General features: G+C 47.2%; 1 protein-coding gene across 1 annotated transcript in view; it reads right to left on the reverse strand.

Moving 5' to 3' along the window:
* ripk2 (receptor-interacting serine-threonine kinase 2) overlaps positions 1-16,432 on the reverse strand; it is a 44,226-nt gene that overhangs the window by 8,748 nt on the left and 19,046 nt on the right. The window contains exons 4-8 of the mRNA XM_055633635.1: positions 15,257-15,414; positions 8,722-8,771; positions 7,451-7,612; positions 2,755-2,840; positions 286-366 (exon numbers count right to left, since the gene is read on the reverse strand). Of these exons, the coding sequence (XP_055489610.1) occupies positions 286-366; positions 2,755-2,840; positions 7,451-7,612; positions 8,722-8,771; positions 15,257-15,414 (537 nt within the window). The remainder of the gene's footprint in view (positions 1-285; positions 367-2,754; positions 2,841-7,450; positions 7,613-8,721; positions 8,772-15,256; positions 15,415-16,432) is intronic.

Genomic DNA, 16,432 nt, shown 5'->3' on the forward strand with positions numbered 1-16,432 from the left:
TCACATTTACCAAGCAAATTTACCTACATACCCGTACGTCTTTGGAGTGTGGGAGGAAACTGAAGATCTCGGAGAAAACCGACGCCTGTCACGGGGAGAACGTATAAACTCCATACAGATCAAACCCGGGTCTCCGGCACTGCAAGTGCAGCAAGGCAGCAACTCTACCACAGCGCCACAGTGACCACCATATTGTTCACCCCTACCTCCCATCACCTATTGTTCAAGTTCAACACGCATGCTTCCCCCAAACACAGACATTTGTATAATGCTTATATTTATTACCTGCACGGGTATATTAAGTGACTTCAAATCTCCATTTATCTTTTCATATGATGCTGAGAAATAGCCTGAGGCACAATTCCCCTGCAATTATTAAAATATATATTTATTTGCATTCTTTGTATGCTCACATACATGACATAACTATATTCTCTTCATGGAGTGTACACAGCCACCGTTAACCTACTTCAGTCCAATCAGTATTGATTGATCTTGATTGGAAGCAGAATTTACCAATAACCATCCTAAATCTGGCTTTTATCAATTTAATGTGAGGCCTTCTAGTTCAACTCTTACAATAGCATTGGGGAGAGTCTAGGACCAGAGGCCAGAGCCACAGAATAAAAGGATGTTCCTTTAGAAAGGAGATGAGAAGAGATTTCTTTAGTCAGAGGGTGGTGGATCTGTGAAATTCTTGGTCACAGACGGCTGGGGAGGCCAAATCAATGGGCATTTTTGAGGCAAAGATTGACATATTCTTCATTAGTACGGGAGTCGGGAGTTACCGGGAGAAGGCAGGAGAATGGGGTTGAGAGGGACAGGTAGATTAACCATGATTGAATGGCAGAGTAGACTTGATGGGCCGAATGGACTAGTTTTGCTGCTAGAAATGGCCATATATCCCTTTCCCATGTGTATACATGAGCAACTACAGATGCTGGTTTACACCGAAGATCGACACAAAATGCTGGAGTAATTCAGCAACTCTTTCGGGTCGAAAGACCTGAAGAAGGGTTTTGACCCAAACCGTCACCTGTTCCTTCTCTCCAGTGATGCTGCCTGATCTAAAGATAGCGGAGTCAGGGAACATGGGGAGAAGGCAGGAACGGGGTACTGATTGTGGATGATCACATTGAATGGCGGTGCTGGCTCGAAGGGCCGAATGGCCTACTCCTGCACCTACTGACTCGCTGAGATACTCCAGCATTTTGTGTCCATCCTTTCCGATGAGATGTTCCTTTACAAAATCACTTGAGGGGCATCCTCTATCAAGGTCAACGCAACAGTTTCTCCCCATCCTTCTTCACATTTGTCTACGGGAGGCATCCCCAGGGCATGAAGGTGGCCGGGCAAGGAGAGGGACAATAGTTTGTTGGACGGGTCCGGACATTGGAGATGGCTGCAATGGGCCTTTATAGCCAGCTGTAGCTGGGACTCTGAAATGGTGCCAAAACCTGGAGACTTTGCATATGGGCTCAGTGGGTCATTTCTATACGTTTTGTACTTTAAAAAATATATATATATTTTTTATATTTTATTTTATTAGAAGCAAGTACAATCATATGGCACCAAAGTGCCTAATATATATTTTCATAATACATTTTATGTACAGCTTCTTATTTTTTGTTATAATAAAGAAGAATAAGAATAAGAAAAAGAAATTAGACAGTAAAGGATAGAAAGACGTGAGATATATAGTGTGTGAAGAAAAAGAAAAAAAGAAGAATGAATGAAGAAAGTTGACATACGTTTTGTACTTAATCTGGGATTGTCATAAGGGATAGGGGTAGAATTAGGACATTTGGCCCATCAAGCCTACGCCATTCAATCATGGCTGATCTATCCCTCCCTCCCAACCCCATTCTCCTGGCTTCTCCCCATAACCTCTTACACCTGTTCATACATCTATGTATGTATGACGATAATTTTACTGAACTGCATGCAAAAAAAACCCCCAAAAAAAAGAATTTCACTGTAGCCTGGAAGAATTGAAGAACCAGTGAAGTTATCCATTCAAGGAGCAATTATCAATGCTACTACAATTTTGAGTTTAGTTTAGAGATACAGAACGGAAACAGGCCCCTTGGCCCACCGGGTCCCCACCGACCAGCGATCCCCGCATATTAAAACTATCCTACACACACTAGGGACAATCTTTACATTATCCAAGCCAATTTACCTGCACACCTGTACGTCTTTGGAGTGTGGGAGGAAACCGAAAATCCCGGAGAAAACCCACACAGGTCACGGGGAAAACGTACAAACTCCAACTCCGTACAGACAGCATCTGTGGTCGGGATCGAACCCGTGACTCCGGCGCTGCAAGCGCTGTAAGCCGGCAACTCTACTGCTGCGCCACCGTGACCACCCTTCTATTATTGGACCCAAAATTCTATGCACTTCTGTCTGTATCAAATATAATATTTCAAGTATGGCCTGTCTAGGTTTCACTTGGAAATGACTTATTTGAAGTGGTCCAATAATTTTATACACTGTAATTCAGTTCTATTGATTCTACTCATACCTACATTATTCTGTTCCATGTAAGCGGTTTTGACTGAAATCTTTGCTTATAAAGTTATGACAAATGATAATTTCACTAATCCTCTGCTTTCCCCAAATGGCTCTCAACGGGCCCTCTATACCTGCATCTTTCCCACCAAGGAGATTATATTTACATCACCGCACACTGCACTGTATTGATTTAATTAAAATATTTTAACCGGTGAGGTTAAATAAAAATGTACTTACTTTAGCTCGTTTGAGGTACAGAACATCTTCAAGCAGAGTCAGTTCACTAAATGTCCGAACTATAGGTTCCAATTCTATGAGGCATTCTGCAAACAAATAAGGATTAGATCAATGGATTTGTCTTTTTGTTATTTTTTAAGGTAGACAAAAATGCTGGAGAAACGCAGCAGGTGTGGCAGCATCATTGGAGCTACGCAATAGGCGACGTTTCAGGTCGAGACCCTTCTTCAGACAGATGTTCGGGTGGGGGTTCGGGGAAAAAGAAAGGAAGAGGCGGAGACTGTAGGCCGTGCGAGAGCAGGGAAGGGGAGGGGAAGGAGGGAGAAACCTGAAATTGGAGAAGTCAATGTTCATACCGCTGGGTCTTTTTTTTTTTTAAAGTTTAGTTTAGAGATACAGTCCGCACTGACCAGCGATCCCCGCACATTCCCCGAAATTCTGTAAGATTCCTTTCAACATATCCCACACTAAATTAGCCAAATCAGCATTAAACATTTTTGAAATTTCCTTGTTGTGGGTGGCACGGTGGCACAGCGGTAGAGTTGCTGCATTATAGCGCCAGAGAACCCGGTCCGATCCTGATACGTGTGCTGTCTGTACGGAGTTTGTACCTTCTCCCCATACCTACATTATTCTGTTCCATGTAAGCGGTTTGGACTGAAATGTTTGCTTATAAAGTTATGACAAATGACAATTTCACTAATCCTCTGCTTTCCCCAAATGGCTCTCAACGGGCCCTCTATACCTGCATCTTTCCCACCAAGGAGATTATATTTACATCACCGCACACTGCACTGTATTGATTTAATTAAAATATTTTAACCGGTGAGGTTAAATAAAAATGTACTTACTTTAGCTCGTTTGAGGTACAGAACATCTTCAAGCAGAGTCAGTTCACTAAATGTCCGAACTATAGGTTCCAATTCTAATTTGTATCCTGATACGTGTGCTGTCTGTACGGAGTTTGTACCTTCTCCCCGCGACCTGCATGGATTTTCTCCAGGAGCTCTGGATTCCTCCCACATTCCAAAGAAGTACAGGTTTGTAGGTTAATTGGCTTGGTATAAGTGTAAATTGACCACAGTGTGAGTAGGACAGTGTTAGTGTGCGGGGATCGCTGGTCGGCGCGGACTAGGCGGCAGAAGGGCCTGTTTCTGTGCTGTATCTCTAAACTAAACCAAACTAATAAAACAAACCCACCGAGTCCACACCGACCCCCACACGCTAAGGCAATCCAAATGGACAATTTACAATTTTACCAAAACCAATTAACCTACAAACCTGTATGAGTGGGAGAAACCCGGAGCAACTGGAAGACAGCAACTCTGCCGCTGCGCCACCGTACCACCTGGGAGTCACCCAAGTCAGACCAAGTGCGTTTGTTTATTAGGCAATTGGCCGTAATTACTCATGAAATTCAAACCTAGCCAATTTCTCCCCCACAATCCTCCTTCATGGTTACACAGTCCTGTACTACTGCACTGTCCTGGCATCAGAAGGCAGATTGTAATTTGATCTTATCCTGCATTCAGATCCAAAGCAAACAGCCCCACATAGTTGGAGATATGATGCAGGAAACCAATCCTGCACAGTCCACATGAAGCTCTATGTGACTGTTTAACAGAGAACTTTCTGCAAAGTGTGATAAGAGTCATACAGTGGGGAAACAGGCCCTTCAGCCCAACTTGCCCACAGTGGTCAACGTGCCCCATCTACACTAGTCCCACCAGCCTGCATTTGTCCTATATCTCTCTAAACCGGTCCTATCCATGTACCCGTCTAAGTGTTTCTTAAATGTTGGAATTGTCCCTGCCTCAACCACCTCCTCCGGCAGCTCGTTCGATACACCCACCACCCTTTGTGTGAAAACGTTACCCCTCTTGATGGATGTATGGATGCAACGGTGGAACTGGCAGGATAACCAAGGTTGGGGAGGGGCGGAGAGGAGAGGGAATGCAGGGGTTACTTGAAATTGGAGAAATCAATATTCATACTGTATCCGGAGACTTGATGTCTCATGAGAGAGACACATAGAAAGGCTGGGACCAGGAGGACAAAGAAGAGGTGTGAAAATGGTCACGTGATGGACATCTGGTGAGAACAGAGTTGAAGGTAATTTCATGGCTATGTCGTGTGGCCATGAGAAGATAGTGTCTGGGGACGGCCATTTTGCAAAGGAACTGTATGATGAGAATGAAAACATGAACAGGCAACATACTGTAATTAAGAACACTCTAGTCTGTGATAAGGAACGAAGATGCGTTTTGCTTATTCCGCACTTGGATGAGTGACTTCAGAATTGTGAGAGCCTTGGGTTAGAACAAAGGCTTCCTTTAGGAGTTTGATGAAAAATTAGCATAAAAGAAGGGCGGTCTGAGACCGCAGGAATGACAATGAGGAAAAAACCATGGCAAGAAGAAGGGAGCAGAGTTGTAAGCTCAGAGAAGACTACCTCCTACCAGCTGAGTGAATCTGGCCAATTCATTCATGCAGGTAATATGTCTGTGGAATCTGTGGAATTCTCTGCCACAGAAGGCCACAGTGAAGGCCAATTCACTGGATATTTTCAAGAGAGAGTTAGATTTAGCTCTCGAGGCTAAGTGAAACAAGGGATATGAGGAAAAAGCCGGAACGGGGTACTGATTTTAGATAATCAACCACGATCATATTGAATGACGGTGCTGGCTCGAAGGACCAAATGGCCTACTACACCTATTTTCTGTGTTTCTATAACTGATTCCAAGTCATGTGTTTTGCGATTTAGTATAAGAAGTGATAAGTTGAAATAGTAAAGTAAATGAAAAGTTATTAGAAGTCAATAGTTTGCATGTTTAAGTTACTCAAGAGTTAATAAAGTTACTCAAGTGTTGTACTACTAAACCTTGCTTTAGAGTCTTTAGTTCGACATGTCTGTTGATACCCTGCAGAGGTAATAGGGTCAATAATACCTCTCGGTTGTCAGCTGCCCAAGCAAGATATGAGGGGGTGTTCCACCAATTTGCACGTGGCCTCACTCTGACAGTGGAGTAGGCCCAGGAGAGAAAGGTCTGTGTGGGAATGGGAAGGGGAGGTAAAATCTTTGGCAACTTGGAGATCGCGTTGGGCAAGGCGGACTGAGAGCAGGTGTTCAGCAAAACAATAACCCCGTCTCACTGATATATAGGAGTCCATGCTGAGAACAATGAAGACAGTAGATGCCTGGAGTCTCATTTGGGTCCACCTGGTAAGGGCAGCGTACATGCTTCTCTGAAGAACCTTTCTGAATAAAATCCAATTTTACAATGTAGAAACAAGGAACTGCAGATACTGGTTTACAAAAAAAAAAGATACAAAGTGCTGGAGTAACTCAGGGGGGTCAGGCAGCTTTTCTGGAGAACATGGATTGGGGATGTTTCAGGTAGGGTCCGCTCTTCTGACCATCACCTGTGCTGTCACTAGTTCTATCCTACACACTAGGGACAACTTACAGAAGCCAATTCACCTTTCTTGGTTTGGTTTCTTGGTCCTCCAAAATATTCCAATTGGAATTTAAACTGGAGGTGGTGAAGGGAGGGTTTAAGCCAGAAAGAGTTATTGGGAAGAAAGAGCTACTTTAAATTTAGTTGCATCTGGTTGGGTAACTATAGTTGGGTGGAGATTATTCCATGCTTTAATTGTGCGGGGGAAGAACAAATTGCTGTGCACATCTGTCTTTGTAGCTGTAAGTCTTTGGAATGTGGGAGGAAACTGGAGCACCCGGTGAAAACAGGGAGAACGTGTAAATTCCACACCTGTGGAATTTGATCACCTACGGGATCAAACCCGGGTCCCCGGAGCTGTGAGGCAGCAACTCTACCACTGCACAGCTTTGGAGAGGGTGCAGAGGAGGTTTACCAGAATGCTGCCTGGATTACAGGAGTCAGCTACAAGAAGAGGCTGGATAAACTTGGATTGTTTTCTCTGGAAAGTTTAGACACCTCCATGACATCACCCCTCATCTTCCCGAGCTCTAAGGAAAGTTGGAAACTTGATAGAAGTACATAACATTACGAGAGGCATAGATAGGTTGGACAGTCGGGACCTTTTTTCCAGGAAACGTCCAACACTACAAGGCCTATCCATAGGGTGAGAGGGGGGAGTCTGATGGAGATGTTGATTACATGGAGCATGGTGGGAGCCTGCAATGCATTGTGGTAGTGACGGCAGACACAATGGCTGCATATACAGCAAGAAGCTTTTAGATAGGCTCATGGAAGGGCAAGGAATAGAGGGATATGGATCATGCACAGGCAGATGAGATCAGTTCAGCTTGGCATGGTGTCCAGCACAAACATTGTGGGCTGAAGTACCCATCCTTGTGCTGTACTTTGTAGAGCGGTAGCGAAGAAACAGGCCCTTCGGCCCACCGAGTCCGCTCTGACCAGTAATCCCCGTACATTAACACTACCCCACACACACTGGGGACAATTTTTGCATGTCATTTACACCAAGCCAATTAACCTACAAACCTGTACGTGTTTGGAGTGTGGGAGGAAACCGAAGATCGCAGAGAAAACCCACGCAGGTCACGGGGAGAGCGTACAAACTCTGTACAGACATGCGCCCCATGGTCAGGATCGAACCCGGGCCTGTGGAGCTGCAAGGCAGCAACTCTACCGCTGCGCCACTGTGCCTTGCCGTTCTACGTGCTATAGATGGCACATTTATGCCGACTCACTAATAAATGAAGGTCGCTCATTGGGGTTTTGCGACCAGCCGGTTGTTATCAGCTCCAGTAGAGGTTCACGGCTGGGGATGTCCAGAGGCAAGCTCTCCTCACTGATGTCAGGTCTCGTGCCCCTCAGTACACTGAACATGACCTGAACTGGGTTGGTAGCATCTGTGAAAGAAGAAATGGATACAAGTTTAGTACAGTTTACAGATACAGTGCGCAAACAGGCCCTTCAGCCCACCGAGTCCACACCAACCAGCGATCCCCGCACACTAACAGTACCCAACAGTAGATCTACCGCTAGGCTACAGTGAAGAAACATTTCTATGGGATGAACACAACCTACTTCCAATCAATTAAAATGTAAGAATATATATTTCCAGGATAAATAATGCAGAAATACAGAGCATGTAGAAATATTTTGTTGGGAACAATTTGGGTGTGCCATAGTTTTTAGTGTCGATTTATTTTTTCCTCATGGCACTGTCACTGGCCAAGACGTTGGTGTTATAAGGAAATGTGTAGGAAGGAACTGCAGGTGCTGGTTTAAACCGAAGATAGACACAAAATGCTGGAGTAATTCAGCGGGACAGGCAGAATCTCTGGAGAGAAGGAATAGGTGACGTTTTGGGTTGAGACCCAACTTCAGATAAGGAAATATGGCAGCTGGTTTATGCACAAAATAAAAACTCAAAAGGTTATAAGACTTCAATTAGTCAAGTGAAATTTAGATTAAAAAAAAACATTTTAGAGGTACAGCGTGGAAACAGGCCCTTCGGCCCATTGAGTCCGTACCAACCAGTGATCCCCCCCCTACACACTAGGGATAATTTACAATTACAGAAACCGAATTAACCTAGAAACCTGCACATCTTTGGAGTGTGGGAGAGAAAACCAGAGCACCCAGAGAAAACCCACACGGTCACGGGGAGAACGTAAAACTCCGTACAGACAGCAACTGTAGTCAAGATCGAAACTTGGTCAATGCATCGCTAGTGCCTATCCATGTATCTGCCCAATTGTCTCGTAAATGTTATGAAAGTACCTGCCTCAACTACTTACTATGGCAGCTCGTTCCACACAACCACCACCCGTTGTGTAAAAAAAGTTATCCCCCCCCCCAGGCTCCCATTAATTCTCCAATCTCCCAACCCCAATCCTTAAAAACACATTGGAAAAAAGTGAAACGTTTGGCTTTGAAATGGATGTTTTAGAATTTATTTAGAATTTAAAAAAAACAGCATAAAGTCTGAAATGAAAACCATGAGACAACCTACCTTCAAATGGCTGTTTTCTTGCGAGGACTTCCCACATTATTATTGCAAAGCTAGGAAGGAATCAAAGCACATTTATGCACAATTCTATTAACATGGAGAACATGTAGGGGGCGCTGCTCTGGCAGCAGCCATGTCAGCAGCGCGTCAGTTTTTTTTTTCAACTTTTTCTTATTTTTTAGTATGTTTTAAAGTATGCATTTTGTGTTTCTTTGTGTGTTTTGTGTGGGGGGTGGTGTGGGGGGGTAAGGGGGAAACCGCTTTCGGTCGCCTCCTCCATGGAGAGGCGACTTTTTTCCAGGTCGCCTCCCCCGTGGCCTAACATCAAGGATCGGCGCGGCCTTTCCCGGAGACGCGCCTGGGGCTTCAGCGGCAGGCGCAGCGTGGACTCTCGGCGTGGAGCGGGTGAGCCCTCGTTGGGGCTCGCTGGAGGGGAGCGCTCCGTTTCGCTGGCCCGGGGCAGCCGGCAGCCTGAAGTCGCAGCCTGAAGCCGCGGTCTGCAGAGCTCCAGCTGGCGCGGCGTCTACAGCCATCAATGCCGGCCCGCGGCCAACTTCTACCGCTGGTCCGGCATGGACTCACCATCACCCCTGGAGGGGAGCTTCGACCACCGGCCCTGCAGTCTGCGGTGCTTCTGTCTGCGGCGGAGACTTTAAATCTCGACCACCGGCCTGCGGCCTACAACAACTTAAAGCCGCGGTCTCTGGTGAGGAAGAGCCGATCCTGGACTGACTCTGGACTCTGGACCTGTCCACGGGGGGGAAATGGAGGAGGACTGGCCAAATGTTTGTGCCTTCCACCACAGTGATGAATGCTGTGGTGGATGTTTGTGTTACATTTTTTATTGTGGTTGTGTGTTCTTTATTATTGTATCGCTGCTGACAACCCAACCCAAAATTCCACTGACCCTGGCTGTGTGGTCATTAAAATACGATACAATACAATACAATACAATCACTCGCAACCTGTATCCATCCGTTCACACGCAGCCTATCCAAAATGCCTCCCAAAATGCCGCTATCATAGCTGGCTCCTCCATCACACTTAGCACTGTCAAGTCTAATCAATGGTGACCATAATCCCCACCAGTGGCTCCATCTGCACTTCACACTGCCTCAGAAAAACAGCCAACAACATCAGCAACAGTTTGAGGAAGGGTCCCGACCCGAAAACATCACCTATCCATGTTCTCCAGCGATGCTGCCTGAACCGCTGAGTTACACCAGTGTTTCTGTGGCCTTTCGTGTAACCTAGCACCTGTAGTTCCTTGCTTCAAAGACTTCCACCCTAGTCAGTCTTTCTTCTCTCCACTTCTTCCACAGCACCAGAGACCCAGGTTCGATCCTGACCACAGGCGCTGTCTGTATGGAGTTTGTACGTTCTTCCCGTGACCGTGAGGCTTTTCCCCGGGTGCTCCAGTTTCCTCCAACACTACAGAGACATACAGGTTTGCCACAGAAGGCTGTGGAGGCCAAGTCAGTGGATATATTTAAGGCAGAGATAGATAGACTCTTGATTAGTATGGGTGTCAGTGGCGATGGGGAGAAGGCAGGAGAATGGGGTTAGGAGGGAGTGATAGATCGGCCATGACTGAATGGCGGAGTAGACATGATGGGCCGAATGGCCTAATTCTGTCCCTATCAAAAGTTTCAAAGGTCTTCTGACCTTCTGAGGATTGTAGGTTAATTGGTTTTGGCAAAAATTGTAAATTGTTCTTAATGTGTAGGATAATTAGTTTTTAGTTTAGTTGAGAGATACAGCACAGAAACAGGCTCTTGTGCCGACCGGGTCCGCGCCGACCAGCGATCCCCGCACATTAACACTGTCCTACACCCACTAGGGACAATTTTTACATTTACCAAGCCAATTAGCCTACAAACATGTACGTCTTTGTAGTGTGGGAGGAAACGAAGATCTCAGGAAAAAAAAACCCACGCAGGTCACGGGGAGAACGTACAAACTCCGTACAGACAGCACCCGTAGCCGGGAACTAACCCGGGTCTCTGGCGCTGCATTCGCTGTAAGGCAGCATCTCTACCACCGCGCCACCGTATCTGCTGGTCGGTCAGAGTCAGAGTCAATTTAATTGTCATTTGGACCCCTGGAGGTCCAAACGAAATGCCGTTTCTGCAGCCATACATTACACACAAATAGACCCCAGACACAACATAATTACATTTAACATAAACATCCATCACATAGCTGTGATGGAAGGCCAAATAAACTTATCTCTCCACTGCACTCTCCCCCCCCCGATGTCAGAGTCAAAGTCATAGCCCCCGGCTGGCGATGGCGATTGTCCCGCGGCCATTAAAGCCACGCCGGGTGGTGCGAGGTCGCACACCGGGTCTTGGTGTTGGAGCCCCCGGTGTGCGCTCGCAGAGTCCGCGGCCATTCCAGCCGCGCGGGGCAGTGATGTAGGCCCCGCTCCAGGAGCTCATCGACCCCGCAACTCGGGCGGGAGAAGTCGCCGTTGCAGGAGCCCCGAAAAGCGGTCTCCCTCCAGGGACCCGCGGGCTCCCGGTGCCGTCGTCCACAGACCCATGCGGACTCGATAGGCCAAATGGCCTGTTTCCCCCTGGGTATCTCTAAGCTAAACTAAACAGTCCGGGTGGTTGTTGGGCCTCTTGCTGAATTCTGAATCCAACCCCTCTCCCTTCCTGTTTTTCCCCAGCAGCTTGTTCCACTCTCTGAACCCTCTGCTCATTCTGCCGGTCGCTTCCTAATCTCCGGGAGCAACTGACGGCTGTACAAGCTTGATAACGGCAAAACCTATTCCACGTCCATCGCACCACCTCCTGAAGACTTCTGCACTGTGGCTCATTCCTGCTTGTACAACATTGGCTGATGATAAAGTAATCAACTGTGGTTTGGACTGGCATAGTGGTCCCTATTAAATCTCCTCACTCCTCACCTTAAACATAGAAACATAGAAATTAGGTGCAGGAGTAGGCCATTCGGCCCTTCGAGCCTGCACCGCCATTCAATATGATCATGGCTGATCATCCAACTCAGTATCCCGTACCTGCCTTCTCTCCATACCCCCTGATCCCCTTAGCCACAAGGGCCACATCCAACTCCCTTTTAAATATAGCCAATGAACTGGCCTCGACTACCCTCTGCGGCAGAGAGTTGCAGAGACTCACCACTCTCTGTGTGAAAAAAGTTCTTCTCATCTCAATGGAGGATGGTTCAGTGTCCTGTTAACAGCTGGGTAAACCTACACCCTCTGGTTCTGGATTCCCCTACTCTGGGTAGAAGACTCCGTGCATTTACCCAATCTATTCCTCTCATGGTCCTATACACCTCTATAAGATCGCCCCTCATACCCCTGCGCTCCAAGGACTACAGGCCTATCCTGCTCAATCTCTCCCTATAGCTCAGGTGCTCGAGCCCAGACAACATCCTCGTAAATCGTCTATGCACCCTTTCCATCTTTCCCATTATAGTGGCGGCACAGCGGTAGAGTTGCCACCTTACAGCGCCAGAGACCTGTGTTCGATCCTGACTACGGGTGCTGTCCGTACGGAGTTTGCACGCTCTCCCCGTGACCTGCGTGGATTTTCTCCGGGGTCACCCGTTTCCTGCCACACTCCAAAGACGTAGAGCTTTGTAGGCTAATTGGCTTGGTATAAATGTAAATTGTCCCGAGTGTGTGTAGGATATTGTTAGTAAGCGGGGATCGCTGGTTGGCGCGGACTCGGTGGATCGTAGAGCCTTTTTCCGCGCTGTATCTCTAAACTATACAGGGCGATCAAAACTGAACACAATACTCCAAACGTGATCTTGTTCAATTGTAACATGGCCTTCCAACTTCTATACATATATCCATGAAGAAGTTGGGGCAGGGGATATAGTGCGGGTGGGAGGGGAAGGGAAGAGGGATGAGTTAGCCGACTGAAGAGAGCACAGAGATTGCAAGCACTGAGGTTGTTCTTTAGCAAACATGGTCACAGGGTTTGGGGAGGAGGAGAGAAGGACTTGGACTGTGGTACTGATGAAGGCAACAGGTAGTGGGAAGGAAAGAAAAGAGAGAGCTAGATAGGACTCTTAAAGATAGTGGAGTCAGGGGATTTGGGGAGAAGGCAGGAACGGGCTACTGATTGGGGATGATCAGCCATGATCACATTGAATGGCGGTGTTGGCTCGAAGGGCCGAATGGCCTACTCCTGCACATATTGTCTGTTTTCTATAATACGCACATTTAGTTTGCAGATACAGTGATGAAACAGGCCCTTCGGCCCACCAAGTCCGCGCCGACCAGCGATCCCCATACACAAACACCAGGGGCAATTTTACAAATTTTCCAAAGCCAATTAACCTACAACCTTGTATGTCTTTGGAGCGTGGGAGGAAACCAGAACGCCCGCGGAAAACCCATGCAGTTCACGGGGCGAAGGTACAAATTCTGTACAGACAGCGCCCATAGTCAGGATCAAACCTGGATCTCTGGCGCTGTAAAGGATGCAATTCTACCGCTGCGCCACCGTGCCGCCCTCGTGTGTGAGAAACTGGGGGAGAGCTGACCACAGTGAGGAAATGGCCGCAGTAGTGGTCTCGATTCAGAAAACACCAAAAAAATGGCGAATCATCAAATCCGATTTCACATCGCTCCTGAGTTTCCCAAGCAGCTGAAAAATCTGCTATAAATTGAAACGGTTCTCAAACCAAGAGAGGGGTTCCTAATTATCATGCTGTCATGATAGCTCACCTCTCTGTACAGGGGACCTGACTCTCCCCAAACCTGCCGTGTTCAAAGTACATCCATGGAAAATATTCCACACAACCTTTCCCCCCGAGGACATAGGTTTAAGGTGAAGGAAGGAACAGCAGATGCTGGTTTAAACCGACCACAGACACAAAATGCTTGAGTAACTCAGCGGGACAGGCAGCATCTCCAGAGAGAAGGAACGGGCGACATTTCGAGTCAAGATCCTGCTTCAGACTGGCAGACACAAACTGCTGGAGTCACTCACGGGTCAGGCAGCATCTCTGGAGAAAAGGAAAGGGTGACGTTTCGGGTCGAGACCCGTCTTCAGACTGATGTCGGGGGAGGGGGCGAGACAAAGGTAGAATGTAGTCGGAGAAATGTAGTTCTACAGGCTGGAATCACTCTGAAGAAGGGTCTCGACCCAAAACATCACCCGTTCCTTCTCTCCAAAGATGCTGCCTGTCCCGCTGAGTTACTCCAGCATTTTGTGTCTAAGATGACATTGGAAGATTTAATAGGATCACGAGGGGCACTTTTCTCCCCCCTCCCCCACACACACACAAAGATGGTGGATCGCATATGGGAGGATGGTTGGTTGGAGTAATTTTTTAAGGCAGGTTCGACGACTACATTAACAGGGCATTTTCCAGAAACATGGAGAGGAAGGGTTTAGAGCAGAGGTTCTTAACCTGGGGGTCGGGACCCCCATGGGGGGGGGGGGGGGGGGGGGGGGGGGGGGGGGGGGGGGGTTTTGTTTGGGGCTTTACCCGGGGACATGAAGGGGTCATAAATAACATATCCATTTGTTGAGACTATGTTTAAGAACCTAACAAAGGTACATACCACATACAGTGTTTTGTTCGCGTACGCACGTACGTATGCCAAAAAGGTTAAGAACCACTGGTTTAGAGGGGCATGGGTCAAATAAGGGCAAATATGACCAGCATAGATGAGAGACGTCAGGCCGAAGGGCCTGCTTCCGTGCCAAGAGGGAAGCTACTGTTGTCTGTCCATTGAGTTCGAATTGTCATCTGGCCATTCCCTCCACAGATGCTGCCTGACCTACCGAGTTCCTCCAGCAGTTTGTTTTTCTGCTCATGGTTCCAGTGGCACTGTCGAGCTGCTGGCAGAGACCTGGGTTCGATCCTGTCTGTGTGGAGTTTGCACGTTCTCCCTGTGACCGCGTGGGATTCCTCTGGTGGCTCAGTTTTCTTCCCACAAGCCAACGACGTGCGAGTTTGTATGCTAATTGGATTCTGTAAGTTGCCCCTGGTGTGCAGGGTGTGAATGAAAAGTGGGATCTCATTGAACTAGTGTGAGCGAGTGATCGATGAGGACTCGGTGGGCCGATGGGCCTGTTTCTACGCTGTATGCATAAACTAAATTAATGATCGGCACAAAATACTGGAGTAACTCAGCAGGTCAGGTAGCATCTTTCGGCTTTAGATTTTAGAGACAAAGCACAGAAACTGGCCCTTCGGCCCACCGAGTCTGTACCAACCAGTGATTACCCCATAAACCTGGGGTGGGAGATTGCAACCTTCACGTGGTCCGCCCTGTTTCGACGAGTGCAATCAACCCGGCGTGCACAATCAAATAAGATCAAATAGAACAAGTTGTCCTACAACTTTAGGCTGTGCACGCTATACGCAAGAAGAAGACCCCATACACTAACATTATCGTACACACTACTGCCAATTTACAATTTTTACTGAAGTCAATTATCCTACAAACCCGTACATCTTTGCGTGTCCAAATTGTATTGTTTGCTGTCTTATGAAAGTGATAATGTCGAGTAACCGTTCAAAGGTCTTCAGTTGTGCTTACCTGTAAATGTCGTGTTTTACATCTGCTCGTTTCACTTTATTTGGCTCGTACTGCTCGGGGGCCATGTAGATAATGGTCCCACCAGCGGTGGGGGACTTCAGGCCCGACGATTTACTCATGGTTAAATGCCGCCACTTTGACAGTCCAAAATCTGCAATCTTAACCAGCAATCACACCCATCACAAAACTACGTTAAATCAACATATTAAATCTTTAATGACAACATGAATCAATCATGTGCAGGAAGGAACTGCAGATGCTGGTTTACACCCAAGAGACTGGAGTAACTCAGGAGAACAGGCAGCATCTCTGGATAGAAGGAATGTGAGACGTTTTGGGCCGGGAAGGGTCTGAAGAAGGGTCTCGACCAGAAGCGTCACCTATTCCTTCTATCCAGAGATGCTGCCTGTCCCGCTGAGTTTGCTCCAGCATTTTGCGTCTAAATCAAACGTGTGTTGAAGGAGAAAGAAATCACGGTGTTAACTTGCGATGAGATTGGGCGCGCCTCAAAATATCCCACGTGAAATTAAATGCACTACAACAGCTCAGCAGGGTGGCGCAGCGGTAGAGTTGCAGCCTTATGGAACCAGAGACCTGGGTTCGATCCTGTCTACGGGTGCAGCCTATACGGAGTTTGCACGTTCTCCCTGTGACTGCATGGGTTTGATCTCGTCGCTCCGATTTCCTCCCACATTTCAAAGTCGCGCAGGTTTGTAGGTTAATTGATTTCTGTGTGTAGGATAAAACTAGTGCAGAGGGGATTGATGGTTGGCGTAGACTCGGTGGGCCGAAGGGGCTGTTTCCACCTTGTAGCTCAAAAGTCCAAAACATTCCCAATACTGTTTTAAAGCATGATATATTGCTTACAGTAATTAGTTTTGTTTAATTGTTTAGTTTAGTTTAGAGATACAGCGCAGAAACAGGCCCTTACGGCCCACCAGGTCCCCGCGGACCAGCAATCCCCGTACATTAACACTATCCTATACCCACCAGGGACAATTTTTACATTTACCAAGCCAATTAACCCACACACAAACCTGCACGTCTTTGGAGTGTGGGAGGAAACCAAAGATCTCGGAGAAAACCCACGCAGGTCACTGGGAGAAAATTAGTTGATTCATTTTTATTTTCTGATGTAGAATCACGGAGCAGTCACGATGCGGAAGTCTAAAGGAT

This window comes from Leucoraja erinacea, chromosome 4 (genome assembly GCF_028641065.1).
Source record: "Leucoraja erinacea ecotype New England chromosome 4, Leri_hhj_1, whole genome shotgun sequence".
Taxonomy (NCBI): domain Eukaryota; kingdom Metazoa; phylum Chordata; class Chondrichthyes; order Rajiformes; family Rajidae; genus Leucoraja; species Leucoraja erinaceus.